Source organism: Euprymna scolopes, chromosome 7 (assembly GCF_053919585.1).
Source record: "Euprymna scolopes isolate OS-2025 chromosome 7, ASM5391958v1, whole genome shotgun sequence".
Lineage (NCBI taxonomy): Eukaryota > Metazoa > Mollusca > Cephalopoda > Sepiida > Sepiolidae > Euprymna > Euprymna scolopes.
Window position 1 is genome coordinate 51,980,368 of NC_136488.1, and position 23,570 is coordinate 52,003,937.

Genomic DNA, 23,570 nt, shown 5'->3' on the forward strand with positions numbered 1-23,570 from the left:
ACTTCAAAAGAAACGGAGTTTTAGGGTAATAAAATTTAAAAAAAAAAAAACAAAAAAAAAACGCAACATTTGCTCTTGAAGTTGTTACAAGTAGTGTTATAGATTGGAACAGTTAAGCACCTACCATTCATAGCAGCTGCTCAACTGTTCTAATCAATAAGGAGTAGAGAGACTAGAAATGCCGTCTGCAAGGAGAGGGCATCCCACGCGGTTTCGGTCTACAGAGGCAAGAAAGGGTGCTCTAGGCGGCAACAGTACTCGATTTTATACAAGTAGAAAATAGAGTTTCTGGTTGGGTGGAGGGAGAAGGTGTAGCAATGAAAAATAAGTGGATACCAAAATTCAGGAATCCATTCATTATTTTAAAAACGGATTTCTTAAGTTGTCTGACTTGTTCAGTTTACGGACGGTTTGGAAAAAAAATTAGAAAGATATAAAAAAAAAAAAAAAAAAATAAATAAATAAAAAAAAATAAAAAAAAAAAATAAAAAGGTGCGGAGGAGGGGCAACTATTTATACAATTTAAGATACCATAAAAATAGCATTGTCCGTAAATTGTACAAACATCCACAGACCTAGTGTAATATGATAGGTTAAAGAAATAAAGCCGACAAATTCCACGACGAGCAATATTGACAATGATTAAGAAATGCGTAAATATCACACGGTTCTGTACGATGGTAGACAAAATTAAAAACAAACCTTTTTAAACTGGTATAAAGTGTTTTAGTAGAGTAAAGAGACAAGATTCTGACATTTACAGATTTATTGACTGAAATACAGCTGGTTATTAGATGTACATGTGACTACCATACTTCGGGTAGGGTGAAACAAGTCTAGAGTTGGTTTAGTTTTCGTTGGTGGAAAGCTTTAAGTTAATACTTAAATATATTTAAGAACTAAACTTGTGAAAAGTTTAGTTTCTTGGTAAGCACAGTTCACAGCGGATTCAAATTAAAGTTCAAATGAATACTTGATAAGTTAAAGTTTAAGGTCCGGACAAGATCTGGTTGTAAAAAGTGAAAGGAATGTTAAGATATTTGTCATCAAAATTTCGTTGATAATTAAAGTTAAGGAGCATCGACTTGGGCATCAGAAAATACGCTACATTTAAAAAAGGAACTGCATTCTTGAAGTCAAAGATATCAGTGCGTTCGATAAATATATAGAAAACTTTTGCATTTGTCATATTTGACATTCTGAGCGGGTAGTGTCGAAATTTTTTAGAAAAGTCCTTCAAAGAAATGATTGTTCATCGAAAATCTAACCACAAACGGTTTTATCCTCCAAATCCATAAAGAGTTTTTCCTTGTCTTTTGAGAGCATAAACTACATCCATGGCGGTGACAGTCTTTCTCTTGGCATGTTCAGTGTAGGTGACGGCATCACGGATAATATTTTCGAGGAAAACTTTCAAGACTCCACGAGTTTCTTCATAAATGAGACCGGAGATTCGCTTGACACCACCTCTGCGAGCCAGACGACGAATTGCCGGTTTCGTAATTCCTTGGATATTATCTCTTAAAACTTTGCGATGACGCTTGGCGCCTCCTTTTCCCAAACCTTTGCCTCCTTTGCCACGTCCAGACATGTTCGATTGTACAAAAAAAAGCGCGTTGTTTTTACGATCTGGAAATGTGACTATTTATACGGTTTGAAATTTAAATATTATAAAGTTGCATGAAAAAGTCACACGATATAAGTCTCTATTTATTAGCCAATCAAAATTCAATGACTAGTAAAGCGTACTCTTTCTTTTGGAAATTTTTTTTTTATTTTTAACCAAATAGTTTACAATAGTAGGGAAGGTTATTTCAATATTCCATAAGAATTTTTCACTTACTGATACAAGCACGAAAATTGGCACAAATAACGTTCAGAAGATACATTTTAAGAAAGGAACGTTAGCCATTAGAAAATTCAAGATGGCTGCCAGTTTTCAAGATAGCTGCAGAAGCAATCCTGGCGCATTTCAATTTTGCTGCTTGTATCACCAAGCGAAAGATTGTTTCAGCAATCTGCCCCACTACAACGTCGCTTTCGTTTTATTCTTCTTTTGCAAAAATACAAACTAAAAAAAAAAAAATACAAACATTTTATTGTTTTTATAGTTTAGGCATCTCATCAACTGTGTATGGGGTAAAAAGTGAAGGCGTTTCTCTTTGAACAGGCTTTATTTAGCCTAATCTAGACACACTCGCCAAAATACCGCATTCACTTCATGGCTTAATCCTGCTTAAAAAGAATTCTAGATGATTTTTAATTTTTCTAAAATGAGAAGCTAAATTTTAAATCTATAAAAAATACTTTGCTCGGTGACGAGGTATTTTGTAAATTTGAATTTGTGCTTAAGATGAGATTCCATGCATATCAAGGAAATAACCTTTTTTCCTTATTTGATATAATTTAATAAAAGCCATCAAGAATATTAAGGATATATTAAATAGTTCGTATTATTCATCGGACTACTGTTCTCATCTTGAGTGTAATTTTCACAACGTTTCGGTCGGTGTAATCTCCGACCTTCTTCAGATGTATCGTGTTATACTCGAGAATGTTTCTGTCGAACTCGGTAATTTGGACGGAATTTCGAGCGGAACCCTTTATTTACCTCGCGGGGGTAGCGTGCTCTAGTTCCGTCAGGTATGACTGGATAGAGGTCCTAAGTAATTCGAAAATGTATTTTTTCGGTCGCCCACACTGAGGATTGAACCTTCAGGTGTATCTTGTCGAACTCCAAAGCCTCTTTGCACGCACATGAGCTTTTTTTAAAAAAAACTCCATCGCCGTGACCCCACGCGGTGCCAGCAAGCGCTTTCTCGCCCTCGACGTTCACACATCTATCTTGCCCGGCTCACACTTTGCTTCTCTCTTGATTACGTGGAATAATCCTCCTCCTTTTCTTATGACGCAATCTCGCGTACACTTGCTAATTTGCATACGTGCTTTAACGGCTGCTGCTAATATTTTCGCTAGTCAGTTATCTTTCGGCTGCAGCTGATCTTTTCACACGTACGCATACACGCTCTGTTACACACATGGGTCATTTTATAAATTATTGCATATATATATATATATATATATATATATATATATATATATATATATATAGGTGGGAATATGTTTATTCAATTATATTTCACTTTTTATTTATACCAATCATTTAATTTAACTCATGACGTTTGATGTAACTACAGAGCATATAGAAACAAATGGCAAACATGTATATTTCAAGTTGTTGACCATCTTACCGTTTATTTCTTTAAGTACGTTGAAATGCTCAATCCTTGACAGCATCTGTTTCGTAGCATAGAATCATTCACGTAATTATTATGTTATTTTTTAAAAATTTATTCCATCCTAAACTCATCGGAAGGAAAGAAATTTATCAACTTTAAAATAAAATAAAGGAACATGGTCATTATTACAAAATCCAAAAATCGAAAAAGAAGTTGCAATTGTTCTTCATTTTGTTACACCATCTTTGAATTTAAATGTAGATTCTAGATTCAAATTCAAAGATGGCGAAACAAAAATGCTTCTTTGTCGTTCTCTACATCATTATTAAACATCTATTGGTGATAAAGAATTTCCTGTCAATTACCTGTCTTAAGCTAAAAATTTCGTTCTCCCTTCCTCTTCGTTTGAAAATCAAAACTCAATAAAATGTTGATTTATACGACTGAAAACTAGCATTTTATATACTAGCAAATATGTAATCACTCTGGTCGAAATAATTATATAATTGCGAAAGAACTACAAACAATGCAGTTCCTATTTACAGTTCTTATTTACTTGTCTCCCCGCGAGGCCAGAGTTAAACACAAGGTCGGTTTTTTATGTAGGGGAAATCCACCCCCTCAAAGGGGCACTTTGGATAGGAACAAAAATAAAAATTGTCTCAGTCATGAAGGATTTCTCCTCCACTGACCGAGGACAGAAAAAGGCAAAGTGTAGCATCAGAATAGATATATGGCCTCGGTATTTATAAAAGGGATTAGTGGTGGGAAAGGATGCCATAGAGGTCACAACAAAGCATACGTGAAATGAACAACGTAGGAAGTATGTAGATTCTAACTCCATATAATTAAAGACAGACGAATAGTGAAGGTTGAGAACCGATTTTATTTACTACTAACTGTTTATATTAGAAGAGGCAAAGTGTTCGTAGGATGGAATGTGATTTAACGAGGAATGGATTGTCCGATGGAGATATTTGACGGTTTGTATTACGGTGAAATTTTCGTAGAATGTTTGCAGGTATGTACGATTTAACAAGGAATGAATGTTCGTAAAACGTTTGTAGGTATGTATGAATTGACAAGGAATGAAGGTTCGTAAAACGTTTGTAGGTATGTATGAATTGACAAGGAATGAATGTTCGTAAACGTAACTTATCTTTTGAACGATGGATGTGGTAGGGGTCGGCCGGTCATCTTGCTGTCGGTGATGCGTGTCCTGGCTTGTAACTGGAAAGCGGGTGACTTCTTTCACCAGCAGCTAGCAGCCCGGCGTCTTCGTCTTCTTTTTTCCTCCTCTCCTCTGGTTCCCTAAAAACCCTCGTTTTATAGTGGCAAACTGGCTCCCAGTGACTGTGATATTTGAGATGTTTATTTTAGGCGCAGAGCTCTGCCATTGGTCGATAACTATTTTGTGGTTATCTTATTTTTTCTTCCCAAGCGGAAGCGATGCGTGGAGCTATGTGCAAAAGACGATTTTTCATGTTGTCTCTCATGGTGGATGCGTTAACATCCGGTTCGCTGCTAATTATCATCGTGTTCCCACAAATACTACACTATGATCTTGGCCCGAACATAGTTAAAACAAAATAAATTGCTTTAGAATACTTAAATATTTATAAGGATTACCCATTCATCTAGCAGCATTGTTTGAATTCGTGCTTTGAAACATGGCGTTAATCAATTCTATGACGTAACTGCAAAGCTATATGTATTTTGCTATGCTTTTAAGTTCTAATTATAAGAAAGTCCAAGTAGGTCAGTTTGTAAATCCTCAGTCTGAAGACCTTAAGATTTCAGTTTCCAGCCGTAACATCCGCTTTATTTATTAGGGATGTATTATTTACAATTAGCAGTAGTTTAAATTTGATATTTCGAAATGTGACTAATTCTGCAATGTATTTGAAAAAAAAAATCTACTATCCTTTTGTTCATTCGATAGAAATCGAAAAGGATATACATTTCTCACAGAACTTATACGACATGAAAGTAGAAAAAAAAAAAAAAAAGATTCAGATTTTGCAGGAAAACTAGTTTACCTCCGAGAAATTTGTCCGAAACAATTTGATTTTTTTTTCCTATAATTTTTTTTATGTGTTTGCGTTAAAAATATATTTAAAATAAGTTTTTAGCTAATTCATAAAATACACAATCAGAACGGATGCGACTAAGAGCTGAATATTTGACTTTTGCATTTTCGCCCTTACATTCCGATTTTGTTCTTAATATTTACGGGAAAGTAAATTTGGTTTAAAACTTTAAATGTTATTTTTAACGTAAATAGGCTCAGCAAAATAAATCGACTTTAATTTCCATAACGGTATTTCCTTTTAAAATAGTGTCTAATAATGATTAATTGTATTATGCTGTTTATATGAATCAAATGAAAGTGATTAGGGGTGAGGCATGCTTTATTTATTTGTTAGTTTTGTTGGGGCTGGGGGGGGGGCTAAAGTCATGCCGGTGTAAAGAGATTTCTTCAATATCGATATACAATTCCCACACTTTCAAGGGAGGTAATTATGATAGTACGCTATATTCCAAGGGAGATAACTTTATATTTATTTTATCCATATTTATTTCCCTTAGATTTTGTACTCTTTAATTGAATGTGCCTTTCTCTAATCATGAAAAAGACTCCATTATTTTTTAATAGTTTATATTGGCATTCCAATCGACAGACTCGAATTTGTTTATTTCGGCGATACACAAGTAAAGAGAGATTGCTTGTCCAAGTCAATAGACGAATTGTGTTAAGTTAACGTTCTGGATCAAGATTTATTATAAAAACAAATTTTAAAACATGTCAATGTGATCACTCAGAAATGTGTAAAAATATTGCTTGAGGGCCAACAAAATTTAACTATATTTCACCTGATATACACAAGGATGAAAAAAAGCCATATATCTGTGACTAGTAGTGCCAATTATGGTTTTTAAATGTTGTTTTCCCAACACCGGATTGCAATACAAAAAATAAAAAAACGCGTGCATAACAGTCATAAAATGTAAATTTACAGTTTAAGGAATTGTCACGAGTTCATTTTGCTAACAATCTATGTCACTACTTTTTAAAGTAAAAAAGACCATTGTTTTAATGGCGGGCTACCTCAGAACATTTTTCACGCCCTACGAAAGAAAGATGAGTTTTAATAAAGTAAAAAATTGAAATAAAATGTAATTTTAACGTATATAAGATTAACTTATCTTTACATTGTATATTTATGGAACAATAAAAAGAGCGCAAACAAAGCGATTCATAAAATAAGGAAAAAAATATATCACGCGGTTAATGTGAAGACATTCGTTGCTATGGATTCAAAAGTATCCAAAGTCATTATTATTCAACAGAAATTGTATGGATGATTTCTTTCCGAATTAATTTAAAACTGCGGTGGTTATTAAATTTTTATTGACTTGACCCCATTATTTTATTTATTTATTTATTTATTTATTTATACTGTGTACACACTCGCTAACATCTGGGACTGCGAATATCTATACTCCTATGATTTTTTTTAATGGATTGATATTCATATTAAAAACACTTTTTTCTATTTATTTAAGAAAATACAACTTTCTTATATATAGGTCGTGGAAATGCATTCATCTGCAAAAAATCTAGCTAATTTGCATATTCTTTTAAAAATTCATTTTAATTAATTTTCTATTAGTTTTTTCCGGTTTTCTTATGATATGATCAACTTTTTTTTTTACATAGGAATCACCACATTATCCAGGCCAAGAGGCCACTCAAGGATAAGGGTTAAAGAGTGTACATTAGAAATTGGACAATATAGTAATCATTAGTAATGAAAATTTGGTAACTGTGATAACTTATATGGAACGGCTCATCAAGAACTTATTTACGTTAGACTTGAAGACAACCATATTGTAGTCAGCCGGAAAGCAGGAAAACGGAAGACAATGCCACAGGCGTGCAGTTCTAAGAAAGAAACTTTGTTCATGGAATCTACGTTTAGGTTTAAGCACAGATAAAGAGTGGGGGGAATTATTGATAGTGTTTACAGCTAGACGAGTGTTTCTTGTGAAAGTTTGGCGAGGGGGGACCATAGATTGAAGCTCAGTCGAACACTTTCCATGAAAATAACGATACATCAGAGACAAACTCGCAACATCTCTTCTGTGAGATAGAGGTTGCAAGGAAGAGAAAAAGACATCTCCTACGAGGCTACGAAGTCTATTTTGAACTCTATCAAGGCAGGCCAAGTCCTTTCTAGCAGCTCCTGCCCAGATGTGGCAACAGTATTCCATCCTTGGACGTACCTGGCTCTTATATAGATAAAGAATAGCATCAGCAGTGAGATATCTACCGGATCGAAAGAAAGATCCCACCATTTTTCCAGCGGCCTTGGCAACAGATTTGATGTACGTGTTCCATTTAAGATCAGGAGTAATGGTCAAGCCAAGAAGCTTGTCAAAACTTGAGGCCTCCTGAAAACGAGAGTCATTCATTTCAATTGATGCCAGATGTGGATCAGAATGTTGATGATGTAAAGAGAGAAGCTTAGTTTTAGATGCATTAAAAGTAACCAGCCACTCCTTACCCCATTGTACTACGTGCTCAAGATCAGAAGAGAGAGAATTGGAGAGAACTTGGTCGTTTACTGTCTTAGATGTGCTACCATAAATGGTAGTGTCGTCAGCATAGATGTCTACAAATGATGTAAGGATGTGATTTGGAAGATCATTAATATAGATCAGGAAAAGAGTTTTTTTTTTTACATAGGCATCACCACATTATCAAGGCCAAGAGGCCACTCAAGGATAAGGGTTTAAGAGTGTACAGTAGAAATTGGACAATATAGTAATCATTAGTAATGAAAATTTCGTAACTGTGATAACTTATATGGAACGGCTCATCAAGAACTTATTTACGTTAGACTTGAACACAACCATATTGTAGTCAGCCGGAAAGCAGGAAAACGGAAGACAATTCCACAGGCGTGCAGTTTTAAGAAAGACGCTTTGTTCATGGAATCTACGTTTAGGTTTAGGCACAGATAAAGAGTGGGGGGAATTATTGATAGTGTTTACAGCTAGACGAGTGTTTCTTGTGAAAGTTTGGCGAGGGGGGACCATAGATTGAAGCTCAGTCGAACACTTTCCATGAAAATAACGATACATCAGAGACAAACTCGCAACATCTCTTCTGTGAGATAGAGGTTGCAAGGAAGAGAAAAAGACATCTCCTACGAGGCTACGAAGTCTATTTTGAACTCTATCAAGGCAGGCCAAGTCCTTTCTAGCAGCTCCTGCCCAGATGTGGCAACAGTATTCCATCCTTGGACGTACCTGGCTCTTATATAGATAGAGAATAGCATCAGCAGTGAGATATCTACCGGATCGATAGAAAGATCCCACCATTTTTCCAACGGCCTTGACAACAGATTTGATGTACGTGTTCCATTTAAGATCAGGAGTAATGGTCAAGCCAAGAAGCTTGTCAAAACTTGAGACCTCCTGAAGATGAGAGTCATTCATTTCAATTGATGCCAAATGTGGATTAGAATGTTGATGATGTAAATAAAGAAGCTTGGTTTTAGATGCATTAAAATATAACCAGCCACTCCTTACCCCATTGTACTACGTGCTCAAGATCAGAGGAGAGAGAATTGGAGAGAACTTGGTCGTTTACTGTCTTAGATGTGCTACCATAAATGATAGTGTCGTCAGCATAAATGTCTACAAATGATGTAAGTATGTGATTTGGAAGATCATTAATGTAGATCAGGAAAAGAGTTGGGCCCAGGATGGACCCCTGAGGGACACCGGCATTAATACTGTGAGCTTCTGATTTTTGCCCCTCAACTACTACTCTTATGAACCTATCAGAAAGAAATGATTTAATAATTGAGAAGACTTTTCCAGCTATACCATAACTAGCGATCTTATGAAGTAAACCTTTATGCCATACTCTATCAAAGTCTTTAGATATGTCAAGAGCAATTGCCCTAGAAAGATTGCCACCATCGAGAGATTTGCTAATCCTATGCGATATAACTGTAAGCACATCTGCTGTAGATCTAGCAGAACGGAAACCATATTGAGTGTCACTGAAAAGGTTATTTTTGTTGAGATGATTGATTACTTCTGTATTTAACACAGATTCTAGCAACTTACTCATGACGCACAGGAGACTTATTGGCCTGTACTGAGAGGGGGGATGAGCGATCACCTGAATTCTTAAATACAGGGCATACTGATGAAATTTTCCAGGGAGATGGTAAACTATTCTCCTTAAGACAACGTTTAAACAGTTTTGTAAGTATGGGCGCTAGTTCAGGTTGAAGTTTTTTGAGTATTATAATTGGAATACCGTCAGGGCCAGTTGCTTGATTAGCTTGGCAACATCACGTACATATATACGTATATCACATAGCGTGTTTTCTGATACAGGAGGAAATATTGGGGGTTGGCGGCCTTGGTCGCATAGGGTAGAATTAGCTGCAAAGTTCTTGACAAAGAGTTTGGCTTTGTCTGATGCTGACTAGATTATCTCATGTCCATTGATATTAGTTGGGATGGAGCACACGCTTCTGTTCAGGATTCTGTTTGCTATTTGCCAAAACTGGTGGGAACCAAGCCGCTGCTCAGCTACTTTGGACTTAACAGATTGAGCATACAACTCTCTTGCGTTCCTTATTACTTTCTTACAATGGTTGCTGGCAGTCCTGAAAACGGCTTTAGTTTCCATACATCTATTACGTTGGAAGCAGTGGAAAAAGTGATTTCTGTGCGCAATGGCAGCAGCACATTCTGCAGAGAACCATGGCTGGCTGTTAGGTTTTTGCTGAAACTTTTTAGAGGGAATGAAATGGTCAATACCTACAATTAACCATTCAGTCAGGTCTAATACTATAGAGGACACATCCTTTTTAAACATGGAATACAGAGGTAGATCAGATATAAATGTACGGAAGCTATCCCAGTAAGCCTTAGTGTATCGATATACTGTACGATGGAGAGGTACGTCTGGGGACTTATTACATTTCATTTTTATCTTAATTGATACAACAGAGTGGTCGGAAGATCCAAGAGGCGACAGAACAGAAACTGAACATAGTTCAGGGCAAGTTGTGAGAAAAAGGTCTAGTAGGCTCGCATACTGGCCGTCATTGTCGGGCACACGGGTGGGTTCCTGAACAATCTGAGTGAGGTCATAGGCAGTGGAGAAATCATGACAGAACCTCCCCTCATCATCGGTCTTGTTTGAGTGGGTCAACCATTCGACGTTGTGAACATTGAAGTCTCCACATACGTGAATGTTAGCTGAAGGATAAGCAGATAGGACTTGGTCAATTTTCTCAGATATGCTTTGAAAGATAGTAACTCCGCTGTTGTGGGGGCGATAGAGGGTAAATATAAATGCAGTAGTGTGAGCTAAAGCAACCCGGAAACACATATAGGGTAAGTTAGGATCTTCCCTGGAGATGTCCCTCCCACATGAAAAGCTATCTTTAATATAGGCACATATTCCATGCCCATGGCGATCTTGGGGGTCAGATTTAGAAGTTAAGTTAGAGTATCCTGTAATTGCAAACTCTTCTAGGGAAATAGCCTGTCCAATGCCAGTCTCACTTAAAAATAAAAGGTCTTGTTTAGTCTCCTGTAATTGGGTTTTAACCTCTGGAAGGTTAGAACGTAGACCCCTGATGTTGGAGAAGGAGACATGGTAGTAGGGGTCTACGTTGGAAGTTGGAGAACCGGGTTTAATCGTGTATTTTTTCTTGAAACTTGTCATGATGAAATTTTGGAATTTGTGGACTAGGTCGTCAGATTTACTTAGAGCAGGACAGAGAGGGGAAACTAAGAGAGAAAAAGAAACGAAGAATTTTTTTTTTATGTAGCTAATGATAAGGTAAAGCCGTAACAATTACCCACTAGTATGGCATCGAGAGGCCCCACCAGAAGCTACTGCATGGTCCAGAATCCATTCACCAAATGGCAATACAGCAGCCCCAGTACTTTGCACCTGCTGATAGGACAGCCTCCTTAGTGGTTAATCCAAGCTGCGGGTCCCTGAATATCAGGCGGATAACGTCAGCCCAGACAAAACGTTTACCTCCGGCACCCTTACTAGTGACATGGCTACAAGGATAGACATAGAAACAGAAAATTTCCACCAACTCTGCCACAGTTCGCGCAAAATACTGCCAACCTAGAAAACAGCTTTTTCTTCTCCCTTTGTCAGAAAAATCACTCATTAAAAAATGAGGACTGATCACCTTTAGTTAACTATTACATGTAATTATATCCATGCAGATATTCTACATGATTTATACTTGTGTAATATTTGCGGAAAAAGGTTATAGTAAACACAAACATTTTTCTCAAGGTATTTATATATACGTATATATATATATTTAGTTTCAAGCCTTGCAGCAAACATGTCTTCATAGCTTAGCCGTTAACGTCAAAGGAAAAAGTAAATTGTAAGCTAAAAGTTTCGGTTTCGATTTTCGATGGTGGCCTACGAGTCATTTTTTACAAAAACTTTTAAATCATTACTATATATTGGGTTCAATATAATATAATATAATATAATATAATAAATACAAAATCTGCATTAATCAAAATATCATATTTAAGCGTATTTTATGATTGGGCAATGCCGGGTGTCCTGCTAGTATATAAATGTACATTGGACTTGACAGAAGAAAAGATAGCAAATATTCGAACGAGTTATTTAAGATCCCTGTACTGTTCAAATTACAAAACGCCGTTATATTATGTTCATAGATTTTATGTTGTAATAAAAGGTTTCCTTTTATCTCTCGGGTCAGTTTATTCAGTGATAATTTGCGTTCAAAATGTATGCGATTCATTTGCAAATAGTTTGAAAAGATCACATCACCTATTCTGGTATCACCAGTCAAAGTTGTCATCTTAAACTAAATATTGCACAAGACAAAAAAATATATATAGTCAGATGGTCTATCACACCAGAAGTCTCCCAGTCATTGGTTTAAAGAAAAAGCGGCCGTTCAGTGTAGAGACTTTGCGAGGTTTGGGGAGGAGATGCAACGAATTGAGGACGAATTGTAGTTGAAGAGACGAGTGTGCATTTTTTTTTATTTGTTTTTTTTTTCTTATTAGTTTTATCTCTATTTACATATCTCTTAAGGACATTTCAAAGTCGCTGCCATTTTGATTTTTTTAAAACCGGTTGGTGAATTAAAAATTTTTTACAAACTGCTTTAAAATACAAACCAATGAACTTTTCTACCATAAAAGTAACTTTTATTGACAATGGTAACATTTATTTCATGTATATTTATATTATTATTAGAAATATAACATTTTCTCTTTGTAAGGAAACCATTTTGTTGGTCACTCTTGGCTACGAATGGAAACAAAGTTGATATAAAAAATGTATTTTCGCGAAAATTATCTTTATTTTCACCATATTTTGCTTAGGGTAAAATTTTTGAGCGTGAAAACCTATCTCTTTACAACCTCCTCCTTTTCATAACCTATCACAATTTCATCAATCACAGTCCATTTTCTGTAGGCTGTTTTTATATCCAGTCAACGACGGGTACTTCTGCTAGTTATATATAAAGTAAGAAGAAAAAAAAATCAGATGGCCGATCTATATAAAGATCGAATTTACCGAATGCAAAGAAAAGTATTTATTCTCAACATCTTAGATATAAACAATCCGAAATGCGTCAAATAGTGTTCGCTAGAACATAAAAAATTATATTGCTTTGCAGTAAAAAAAATGAACCCTCAAGAGTATGTAGAGATACATTCATTTTAGGAAGGGGGCGATTATAAGTCTGCAGACTAGTAAAAATGTTTTGTAAGAAATTGTAAAAATCAACCCTCATTGGGGAACACAAAAAAATGGTGAAAGACCAGCAGTTAAGCGTTTGCTTTATGATTAGCGGATATAGTTTGGCGTTAAAGAGATGTTTAAACGCGCATTATATAACAGCGTGTTAATTGGAATAAACTAACAAGCGTACGCCATTGGAGCCGGAGAAGGCGTCAAATTTTAATGTTAGGCTTAGAAAACACGAAAAGCAGTTTGTATCTTAAGAAAAATATACAATTACAATTAATCAGAGAAAGCCGATTTATTTGAATGGCTTAAATAGCATCCAAGAGTAAAACATACGAAAAGAAAATCGTTCATCGGGATACATACGAATGGAAAGAGATATCCAAATCATGAGAAAACATACGGTAGTATAAAAGGGATGAGACAGGAAGGGGATTTCTATTTAAGAAAAAAAAAAAAAAGCCGTGTAATTTATACATCAGATTCGTATTGCACATTTGGAATCTATATAATTATAAAACTCGGATCAGCTTGTTTGATTGGGCGTTTAAACCGTCCATCCGGTTTGTAACTTGCCACTGCTGCTATTCAAAGCATACATAAGGTCAACGATATCTTCTTGTTTTAACTTATGTTAACGTATTTTCCTTACAAATAAATGTAATTTAACTTTGTTGAGTTAAAAAAAAAAACTGATTTAAATATAAATATACCATATATAACTATAATCATATTTACTGTTTTAGTAGCGCTCCTGTGGATTCTAAATTCTCAATAAAAAAGTGTAATTTTCTCACGTACTGACTTAAAATACACAGAGGACTGATTTTCGCACTTCACCGCCTTCTTCTGAAGTACTTCTTAGCTGGAAGCGGTGCGTTTCGGCGCTCATTCTCCTTTACCTACATAACAAAAATATTAACTTATATATCTTGTATAACAAAAAAATACTAAATTTAAATTTATTATGTACTCACTTTCAGAACAACTTGTGGTGTACCCTGGAGTCTGAGTGACAACAATTCTCCCCAGACTTCCAGTACTCTCCATCTCTTTCGATAACCTTTGCAACAGAATTTGCGTTATAGCAACAGCCAAGAACAAGCTAGGTAATATACAAATATCCGTGCATGAGGTCGCCAAGCTAATAAAAAACCTAGATTCCAATAAAGCAACTGGCCCTGATGGCATCCCAATTATAGTGTTAAAAAAGCTTCAACCAGAACTTGCTCCCATACTTACGAAACTATTTAAGCGCTGCCTTAAGGAGAAGTGCTTTCCGACCCCCTGGAAGACCTCATCAGTTTGCCCTGTATTTAAGAATTCAGGTGATAAGTCATCTCCCTCTCAATACAGACCAATAAGTCTTCTCTGTGTTATGAGTAAGTTACTGGAATCAATATTAAATAGAGAAATAGTCAACCACCTCAGCAGAAACAACCTTCTTAGTGACACACAATATGGTTTCCGCTCTGCAAGATCTACCGCAGATGTGCTGACGGTTATATCCCACAGGATTAGTGAATCTCTTGACAAAGGCTTCCTTTCTAGGGCAATTGCTCTTGACATATCAAAGGCCTTTGACAAAGTATGGCATAAGGGTCTACTTCACAAGATTTCCAGCTACGGTATAACTGGAAATGTTTTCTCAATCATTAAATCATTTCTCTCCGATAGGCTCATAAGAGTAGTGGTAGATGGACAAAAATCGGAGGCCTGCAATATAAATGCTGGAGTCCCTCAGGGGTCAATCCTCGGCCCAACTCTCTTCCTGATCTACATCAATGACCTCCCTAAACACATACTTAAATCATTCGTTGACATCTATGCTGATGACACGACCATCTACGGCAACACATCAAAGGCTGTAAATGACGAAGTTCTCTCGGATTCTCTCTCCTCTGATCTCGAGCGCGTGGTTCAGTGGGGGAAGATGTGGCTAGTTACCTTTAATGCATCTAAAACCAAACTCCTATCCTTACATCATCAACGCTCTGATCCCCAGCTGGCATCAATTGTGATGGATGGCTCTCGTCTGTGTGAGGCCCCGTGTTTTGACAAGCTTCTGGGTTTGACCTTTACTCCTGATCTGAAATGGAACACGTACATCAAGTCTGTTGCCAAGGTCGCAGGAAAGATGGTGGGATCCTTCTACCGCTCCAGAAGATATCTCACTACTGATGCAATTCTCTATCTATATAAAAGCCAAGTACGGCCAAGGATGGAATACTGTTGCCATATCTGGGCAGGAGCTGCCAAAAACAGCCTATCATGCCTTGACAGAGTACAAAATAGACTTCGTGGCTTAGTGGGGGATGCCCTTTTCTCTACCCTGCAACCCCTCTCCCACAGAAGAGACGTTGCGAGCCTATCCTTGTTTTATCGTTATTTTCATGGCAGGTGCTCGTCTGAACTCCAATCCCTGGTCCCCCCTCGCCAAACTTTCACGAAAAACACCCGTCTAGCTGAATCCACTGTGAAAAATTTCCCCCACTCTATATCTGTGCCTAAATCAAAACGCGGATTTCATGAGCAAAGCTTCTTTCTTAGAACTGCACGCCTGTGGAACTCTGTTCCGTCTGCCTGCTTCCCTCCGGACTACAACTTGGATGTCTTCAAGTCTAATGTTAACAAATTCCTAATGAACCGCCCCCCTAATTAAACACTTCATAAAATCTCCTCACTAACGTGATGTACTTGCAATAACCCTTATCCCTGAGTGGCTTCCGGGCCTTGATAAGTGGTGATCACTGTGTAAAAAAAAAAAAAAAAAAAAAAAAAAGCCGTTTACCATTACTTTCTCGTTGGCGGCGACCATTAATCTTCACTGGAATTTGGGTGGCCATATGACTCCCCAAGGTCCGAGGCTTCTTTGTATTCAGCCAACAGAGGTCTAGCTAGTGCTTTCTCTCCTCGATCTTTCCATCCTCCTTGATCCTTCTCATTATTTGCTGTGGTGCCCGTTTATGGTGACACTCACGCACAAAAAAGGGGGCAGTATTTTACAATTATACAGTTTCAGTTAGGGCATAGTAATATAGTACAATAAAGTACAATGGATATTTTGTATACAAAATAACAGCTAAAACCGTATAATGCCCGAGACTCGCAACTTCCGGCTAAGAAATAGTTCAGGAGAAAATGGTGAAATACGAAAATCAGTCCCCTGCTTATTTTAGATCAATACAAAAAAATGAACCTGGCTAGCGGGGAGGGGGGGGGCGTTCGGCTTTTCCCGGTCATAAAATGCGCTTAAATATGATATTTTAATTTGTCCAGATTTCGTATATATTATTATAGTCATGATTTCAAGAGTAAAAATGTATTTGGGTGCCATCAGCTTGAATCAAAATCGAAAGCAAAATTGTAGGACAGTACCAACGTGACATGCCTATGAACTGATTAAAAATAAACTAAGGTGAATGTACAAAATGTATGACGATTTTTTCAATTTGGATTCCTTAAAAACTACTTTAAAAGGTTAAAGATTAATAAACGAACAGTTTGTAAAAAAATAAACCATTTGAGGCTCCTAGCGCCGCTCTGCGACTTCTAGTTTCGGAACAGATAGAGTTTGTAACATGGAGACAGACAGACAGACAGACAGACAGACAGACATAGTGGCTTTTATCTATTAGATTTTTTTCATTGAAATTTCAGAATTTTATTTTTATTACAATTATTTTCTTGTAAGTCGAATAATATTTTTTCTGCAAATATCCAAAGTAAATAGGGTTTCTACTTCCATATTTGATAACGAAAAGATCGTTTTTTTTTTTATTAAAATACTTCAAAAAATATTTTTAATATAAAACGTTTTTACATAAATCTATATAATTATAAAACTCAAATGATATTGTAACGGATGTTGTAACCCAACACCTGGTTGACGACTTCCGGTTGCACATGCGTACATAAGCATAACCCCATATCAGCGTAAACAAATAAACACAAATCGCTGGACCGGTTTCGTTCGAACAAACGGATGTCCTTAGAAAAGCGAATATCTTAAATTTATTGAATAAAAAAACTTCAAGATGTGGGAAGAAAAACGTGATTACAAATAATGCGTGTAATCATCGACCTGTTTCATATGTACGATATATATATTATACTAAATAATCAACGCGACAATAAAACGTATTATTTTACTGTGTATATTTTCAACGTCTCAATTTTTTTTTCGCGTTTAAATTATCCAAACAAACAATTGTTAATACTTTCTGCTTTCTTTTTACATCGTTCATTTCCGTTTAAGTTATTTTAACGCAATTTTCTTACAAATAAATCTACTTTAACCCGTTGACAACCATATAAGCATTTTACAAGCGATTTACCCACCGCCTTCCCCCTGTTTTATAAAGAGTCATTTTCCATTTTTTAATACACCTTTCTTAAAAACATTCATACATTTTCTTCTACACTACCAACATAAATAAATAACCCCGAAAATATGTTTTTTTAATTGCGTTACAAATAAGTCATCCACGCGACCATAAAACGTATTGTTTTACTGTGTACGTTTTCAGCGTCCCAATTGTTTTTTTTTCGCGTTTAAATTTAAAAATATATTAAAATTTGAATTTGACTTAAAATATTATAGTATCTGTTTAGTGCACATTTACCTGTAAGTATGACACACCACTTATAATTCAATGGTTGTAAATTTTTTGTTTCAAAAATAAACAATTATAAACAGAACGACTCATAGAAATCTATCTATATTCTTTTTTCATTGTTAATATACTTTCATAAAAATGATTCTGTTATGTCACAAAAAACTATTTTCTTTATGTCACTCATACATTAATTCCATAGCTAATAGAACATACTGACCCAACGGGTCACGGGTAGTCTAATATTTAATAAAAATATGCACTTTTGCCCCCAAATCTGAATGTTGTAATTGGAAATTTTGTATTTTTTGTTTATGCTTTTACTTAATAAATTACTAACGAATAAGCTTGGGATTTGTGCAATTTAACACACTGTATAAATTTAGAAAACCATTATTGGCATGGGAAAGTAAGGAAGGACTTCGTCACCTCCTACAAATCATGTCCTTAAACTGTCATCATTTCAGTAATTAAATCTTTTAAATATATTTGAATAAAAGACCTCCTAGTTTCTATAATTACTTTGCCAAAGATTTTATCCCTATCTGTCGCTTATCACGAAGAAAGTGTTGAATTGTGGACTCATTTTCACCTTTCAACCGCTTTCTTTTGAAGTACTTCTTAGTTGGAAATGGTGAGTCTCGGACAATGTGCTCTTTCATCGAATGTATTAAAAGATATATTACATTTTATGAACTTTTTAATAAAATCTTCCGTAAATCTCTCTCTCTATATATATAAAAGTGAACGTGTCTGTGCGTCTGTGTGTGTGTGTCTGTGTACATTTCCCTACGCAATAACTCTGTCAATTTTTAGTCTACGGACTCGAAAGTTGATATACAGGGTACTGAGATTTGGGAAAATCGATGTAACTGGATTTTGGCCAGAAATTTGGCGATTAAGGCGTCAAAGTTCAACGATTTGACCTTTGAGAACTCTACCAAACTCCTCCGAAAATTTTGGGTCTACGCACTTGAAATTTTAGACATAGGTTCCTTGGACATGGATCTAACTTTATAACTCAATTTTAAGGGGTCATAATATGGGGTCAAAGTTAAAAAAAATTGACCTCTGCGGTCTCTTCCAAATTACTCAGACAATTTCTGGTCTAAATATTTGAAATTTTACATAGAGGGTATTCAGAAATAGGGCAAGCTTTTTCATCAGTTTGGGTTGAAAATTTTTAGTTACGAATATATAAATGTATGTATGTATGTCTGTTTGCATGTCTGCCTTAAACTTTCAATAGAGGCGACGGATTTTACCAAGATCAGTATCCTTTTAAGTTCGACCTTTCATACGACAAATATAAAAAAAATTGGCTAGAAACATTAATATCTTCCCCTTCAACTAGGCACTCTTCTACAGGGGGGCACTTTTTTCGCCGATATTTTTTTTAAGTTATCCTCTCCTTTAGATTGTCTAGACCTAATTTGAAAAAATGTCTCTTCCGGTTTGGCGGTGGTTGTAACAGCATAAACGTTAGGTTTTACCCCGTTCTTTTCCTCCTTTGCGGTACGGGTTCGAGCCTGCCTTCCTGCTACCACTTTTTTTTTCTGCTCAACATACACATCCAAACACCCGGGCAACGCCGGGCTGTAATGCTAGTCATTTAATAAAATCTTTTTAAATGTGGGTTTATCTTAAGTAGGACAGCACCTGGAGTGATTGTGGTATTGTGTTAACGGAGATATTCCAAGTTAAGAGTAGGATAGACAATTTTAAGTATTTGAGACGCAGGATGACCAATAACACCCATTACTGCCACACTTTTAAATAGCGTTGTGCCTAATTTGTTCATAACGTAATTTTATATTATAAATATTTCAAAGAAGAATGATGGTTGTTATCCAACAGGTCACGAGTACGTCTAGTAAGAACGTAAAACTAATTTATATAAAACTCAACAATCGCAAAATCAGTAAGAAAAAAATGTTAATATTTGAGTTTTCAGACATGACTAGCAGGAGTGGGGGCGCTTTGCTTTGCCCGGCTTTGCCCGGTTGCAAAATACGCTTTAATATGATATTTACAATTTTAATTTGTCCAGATTTTGTATATATTATTATAGAGTCGTGATTTCCAAAGTTTAAAAAAACGTATTTGGGTGCCATCAGCTAGAATCGAAACCGAAACTGTAGCATTCAAAGCTGCTGGCGTTATCACTGTACCAACGCATATAAACTGATTAAAAATTAAAAAATAAAAATTTAACTAAGATGAATGTACAAAATGCATAACGATTTTTTTCAAATTTGACCCTTTTTCGACTCCTTAAAAACTATTTAAATCGGCTAAAGACCCATAAAAACGGGCTGTAAAAAATCCAATCATTTGAGACCCTAGCGCCGCTCTGCGATTTTTAGTTTTGGAGTAGATAAAAGTTTGAAAATATGGAGAAAGACAGATAGACATATAGCATTTTATATATGAGATTTAGTGAAAAATTGCTTGAATCGTTGGTCTTATTTCATTCTCAAAACTCAGAATTAAGGGTTGCGATAGATATTCGGTTTACTTCTATTCGCTTTGATAAAAATAGACTCGACCATTCTTTTACTTTTCATTGGTTAACAATGACTTTCTCTCGATAGAAGACTTCACTTTAATTCTTATAAATAGCCATAATTTCCGCTGCTGGTCTCAACGCTCATTTTTGTTTGTATTTTATTCCGCATTCGAACAACAAAACATGTCTGGTCGCGGTAAAGGAGGCAAAGGTTTGGGAAAAGGAGGCGCCAAGCGTCATCGCAAAGTTTTAAGAGATAATATCCAAGGAATCACGAAACCGGCAATTCGTCGACTGGCTCGCAGAGGTGGTGTCAAGCGGATCTCTGGTCTCATCTACGAAGAGACCCGTGGAGTTCTGAAAGTTTTCCTCGAGAATATTATCCGTGACGCCGTAACCTACACTGAACATGCCAAGAGAAAGACTGTCACCGCCATGGATGTAGTTTATGCTCTTAAAAGACAAGGAAGAACCCTTTACGGATTTGGAGGATAAAACCTTTGATCAGATGTCTTTAATGAACTGTGAAATGTAAAATTCAAAAGACGAATTCGATGGTAAAGATTGGAAGCAGATTCCATTTATCTTAATGTTGGAAAACTACTTGATTAAAATGTCCACTTATTTTCGTAAATCTCTACACTATTCATCGGCAATTTTGATAAATTTACGAATCCTTGCTTTAAGGTGACTTCAAGCTGGATAATTCGTGTTCTATCAATTCTAGCATTTAAGAATGACCCATCTCCATTCTGATTTGCATGGGTTTTAACGGTGCACATGAAAATTCCTGACCATAAACTCCTGTCGTCGGTTCCATAATTTGCATATTTGCAAATGAACATTACACGTCTGTAGCATGAATTACACTGATCGCTTTCTTAACTGGAAAATTCCTTCTGACCATCTCTTTTTATACTAAATTATTCATTCTATTGAATAACTTTGTTACGTACTTAAATAAAAGATTTTTTGCATGTTTTATTTTTGGATTCAATCATAGCCATTCAAATTAGCACTCCATAATTGACATTTGATTATATTTACCGTGTAATATATACACTAGTCTCTAATATTTCCTACCAACAAAATGAAAACTGATTACCATAGCCTTCATTACCGTTAGTCGTGGAATATTTCAACTCCAAGCAAAAAAAAAAAAAAATGTAGCTCGACTCTGACCTTTTAAATTATTTCTCTCTGAAAATTAAACTCTACATAAATTCTTGTTCATAAAATTGGATGCTATCCACGCACTGCATTCTGTCATTTCATTCTAACTTGTGTTCTCGATGTATATATAAAAGTTAGGCTGTTTCTTTGCTTTTGCTAAACGTAATGAATTTTTTCTTTTTTGAAATCGACAACTATTTCGTACAACCCAAAACGAACTGGATTTAGTAAAAACGCTTAACGAAGATGGAGTCCATTAGTGATCTTCTTCTCAAAGATAGTTTTCTGGATATTTCTCGATTGTATTCTATTTTCATTGTGTCAATCTTGTTAACACGCAAACTTGTGCCTTCATCTAATTCTCAGATGTAATCTTTTCCTATCACATCTAATTGTTGATGCTTCAAGGATAAAATCATATTGAACAGAAGATCCAACTATTTTCAGATTTTAAACCAACAAATCTCGTTTGTTAAAATTTAATGAATCCAAGAATGAAAGGATAATTGTAGTCATAAATATAATTTTTCATGCAGAGAGTATCCCCCTGTTGGACGTTTCTATCGTACGATAGAATTAACTTGTAGGGAGCATTACTTTCGTTTCAGGAAAGAACTAATTCTGGAATCCCCAGAGGACGAATCTCTTGTCCTTGTCTATTTCATGCAGATTTTCCTCGCTCGTACATTCTCCAGCCTGTAAATACATTTCGTATCTTGTTCATAAAACGTTTTCTTTCGTCTGACCATTTGTTACAAAATATTTAGGAAGTTGCTTTGTGTATACGTGGGTTAGCAATACTGACGGGATCTTACATGAGCCGTGAATGCTGTTATGAATACTTTGTCAGGGTTTACTTGTAGGGGGGACCATCCTCATGCCAAGTTGTCCTGAGACAGACCTTTAGATACTTGATAGTGCATATTATTCAAATTCTCATAATTAAGTACATTATTTTAACATTTTCCATTCGAAAATTGGTCGAAAACAAATTTTTACTAATTTGTGATCTGTATGCGTTTATAAAAATAGGTGCTTATCGAACTCTGCCCCCAACCACAAAAAATATCTGTAGAAACCCGTGATTGAAAAAACATCGTACACAAAAAACGCGTAAATTGAAAGTTTTTATTCTAAACTATTTCTACGCGAATTTGAGTTCTTCCAACATTCCTTTCCATCTGTTAAGAATGGCTTTCTGGAATCTCGCAAGTTTTAGCCTTGATTATCTCCCTTATTTCGTTGTGCTATTTTTAAAACTGCATTGCGGGACGGTCGCTTTTTGTCTCGCAAGAAAATTTTAAAAAATAAACTAATATTTTTAATACATTTTCTTTCCGCCAGGAGTACGTACTTTTTTTATTATTGGCAAAGGAACTTTAGACAAGCACATATTTTAAAGTTAATACAATTTATTTTAGCGTAAAATAGTGTTGAAGTTTAATCTGCATTCATCGGTTTAATATTTGACGAGGGAGTAGATAACCGGTGCGTTTTCAGGCCATTAAGTTAAATGTGCTTTTATTGTTTCCTAAAATACAGAAAAATTCATAAAAATTGCGCACTTTTTAAATAAATATATTAAAGAATACGCATAAGTTGCCCCCCAAAATTCAACATATCTCGTGATTAGTTTAAATTATTCAAATGTGGATTGTTCTATTTTTTGTCTTGCTTTGATTTTGAGATTTTTTGACATCGTATAAATTCTACAATCTTTATTTTCAAAGCAGGTAACTATGATTAGACATGCAATGGAAATAATCGAACTAGTTTTGTATCAAGTTGACAAAGTTCTTGCTGTTAACTTTTAAATTCAGATGAACATATTTTAGCTCAATCAAAAATTTATTGATCAGAAACATGTTTGCCAACACAAAACAAGTGTATTTCTACCAGTAACATAAGTCTTGCGTTCTGGTGGAAATGAAGCTACTGAAGGTTTATATATATATATATATATATATATATATATATATATATATATCGCTTAGGTGTCTGAAAGATTTTTTTTTTTTTTTTCTGGAGAGTATGACGGATGAGGCAGTTTCGTAGCTCTATTCATTCATCTTCTGCAGGGTCGGTTTAGCAACATGCAGTCAGACTGTCATGGAGAATTAGGTCTTTTATGTTGACTAATGCTGGGTGTTGTCGAAGTTTCTGGTGTATTTAATTCATTCGTTGATAGTGCTTTTCTGCCGTAATGGTTTCGCCTGCATTTA

General features: G+C 35.5%; 2 protein-coding genes across 2 annotated transcripts; one reads left to right on the plus strand and one right to left on the minus strand.

The window, feature by feature from the left end:
• Positions 1-495: 495 nt before the first annotated feature.
• Positions 496-1,625, minus strand: LOC145279743 (histone H4-like). The gene has a single exon (XM_080131043.1). The coding sequence runs from the start codon at positions 1,589-1,591 to the stop codon at positions 1,280-1,282; it is 312 nt and encodes a 103-aa protein (XP_079987169.1). The 5' UTR covers positions 1,592-1,625; the 3' UTR covers positions 496-1,279.
• Positions 1,626-20,288: 18,663 nt separating this feature from the next.
• Positions 20,289-22,224, plus strand: LOC145279744 (histone H4-like). The gene has a single exon (XM_080131044.1). It carries the CDS (start codon positions 20,359-20,361, stop codon positions 20,668-20,670), a length of 312 nt encoding a protein of 103 aa, XP_079987170.1. The 5' UTR covers positions 20,289-20,358; the 3' UTR covers positions 20,671-22,224.
• Positions 22,225-23,570: the final 1,346 nt, after the last annotated feature.

Bases quoted from the DNA above. Each gene is read 5' to 3' on its own strand.
- LOC145279743 (XM_080131043.1), bottom strand. From the start codon at position 1,591: ATGTCTGGACGTGGCAAAGGAGGCAAAGGTTTGGGAAAAGGAGGCGCC.
- LOC145279744 (XM_080131044.1), top strand. From the start codon at position 20,359: ATGTCTGGTCGCGGTAAAGGAGGCAAAGGTTTGGGAAAAGGAGGCGCC.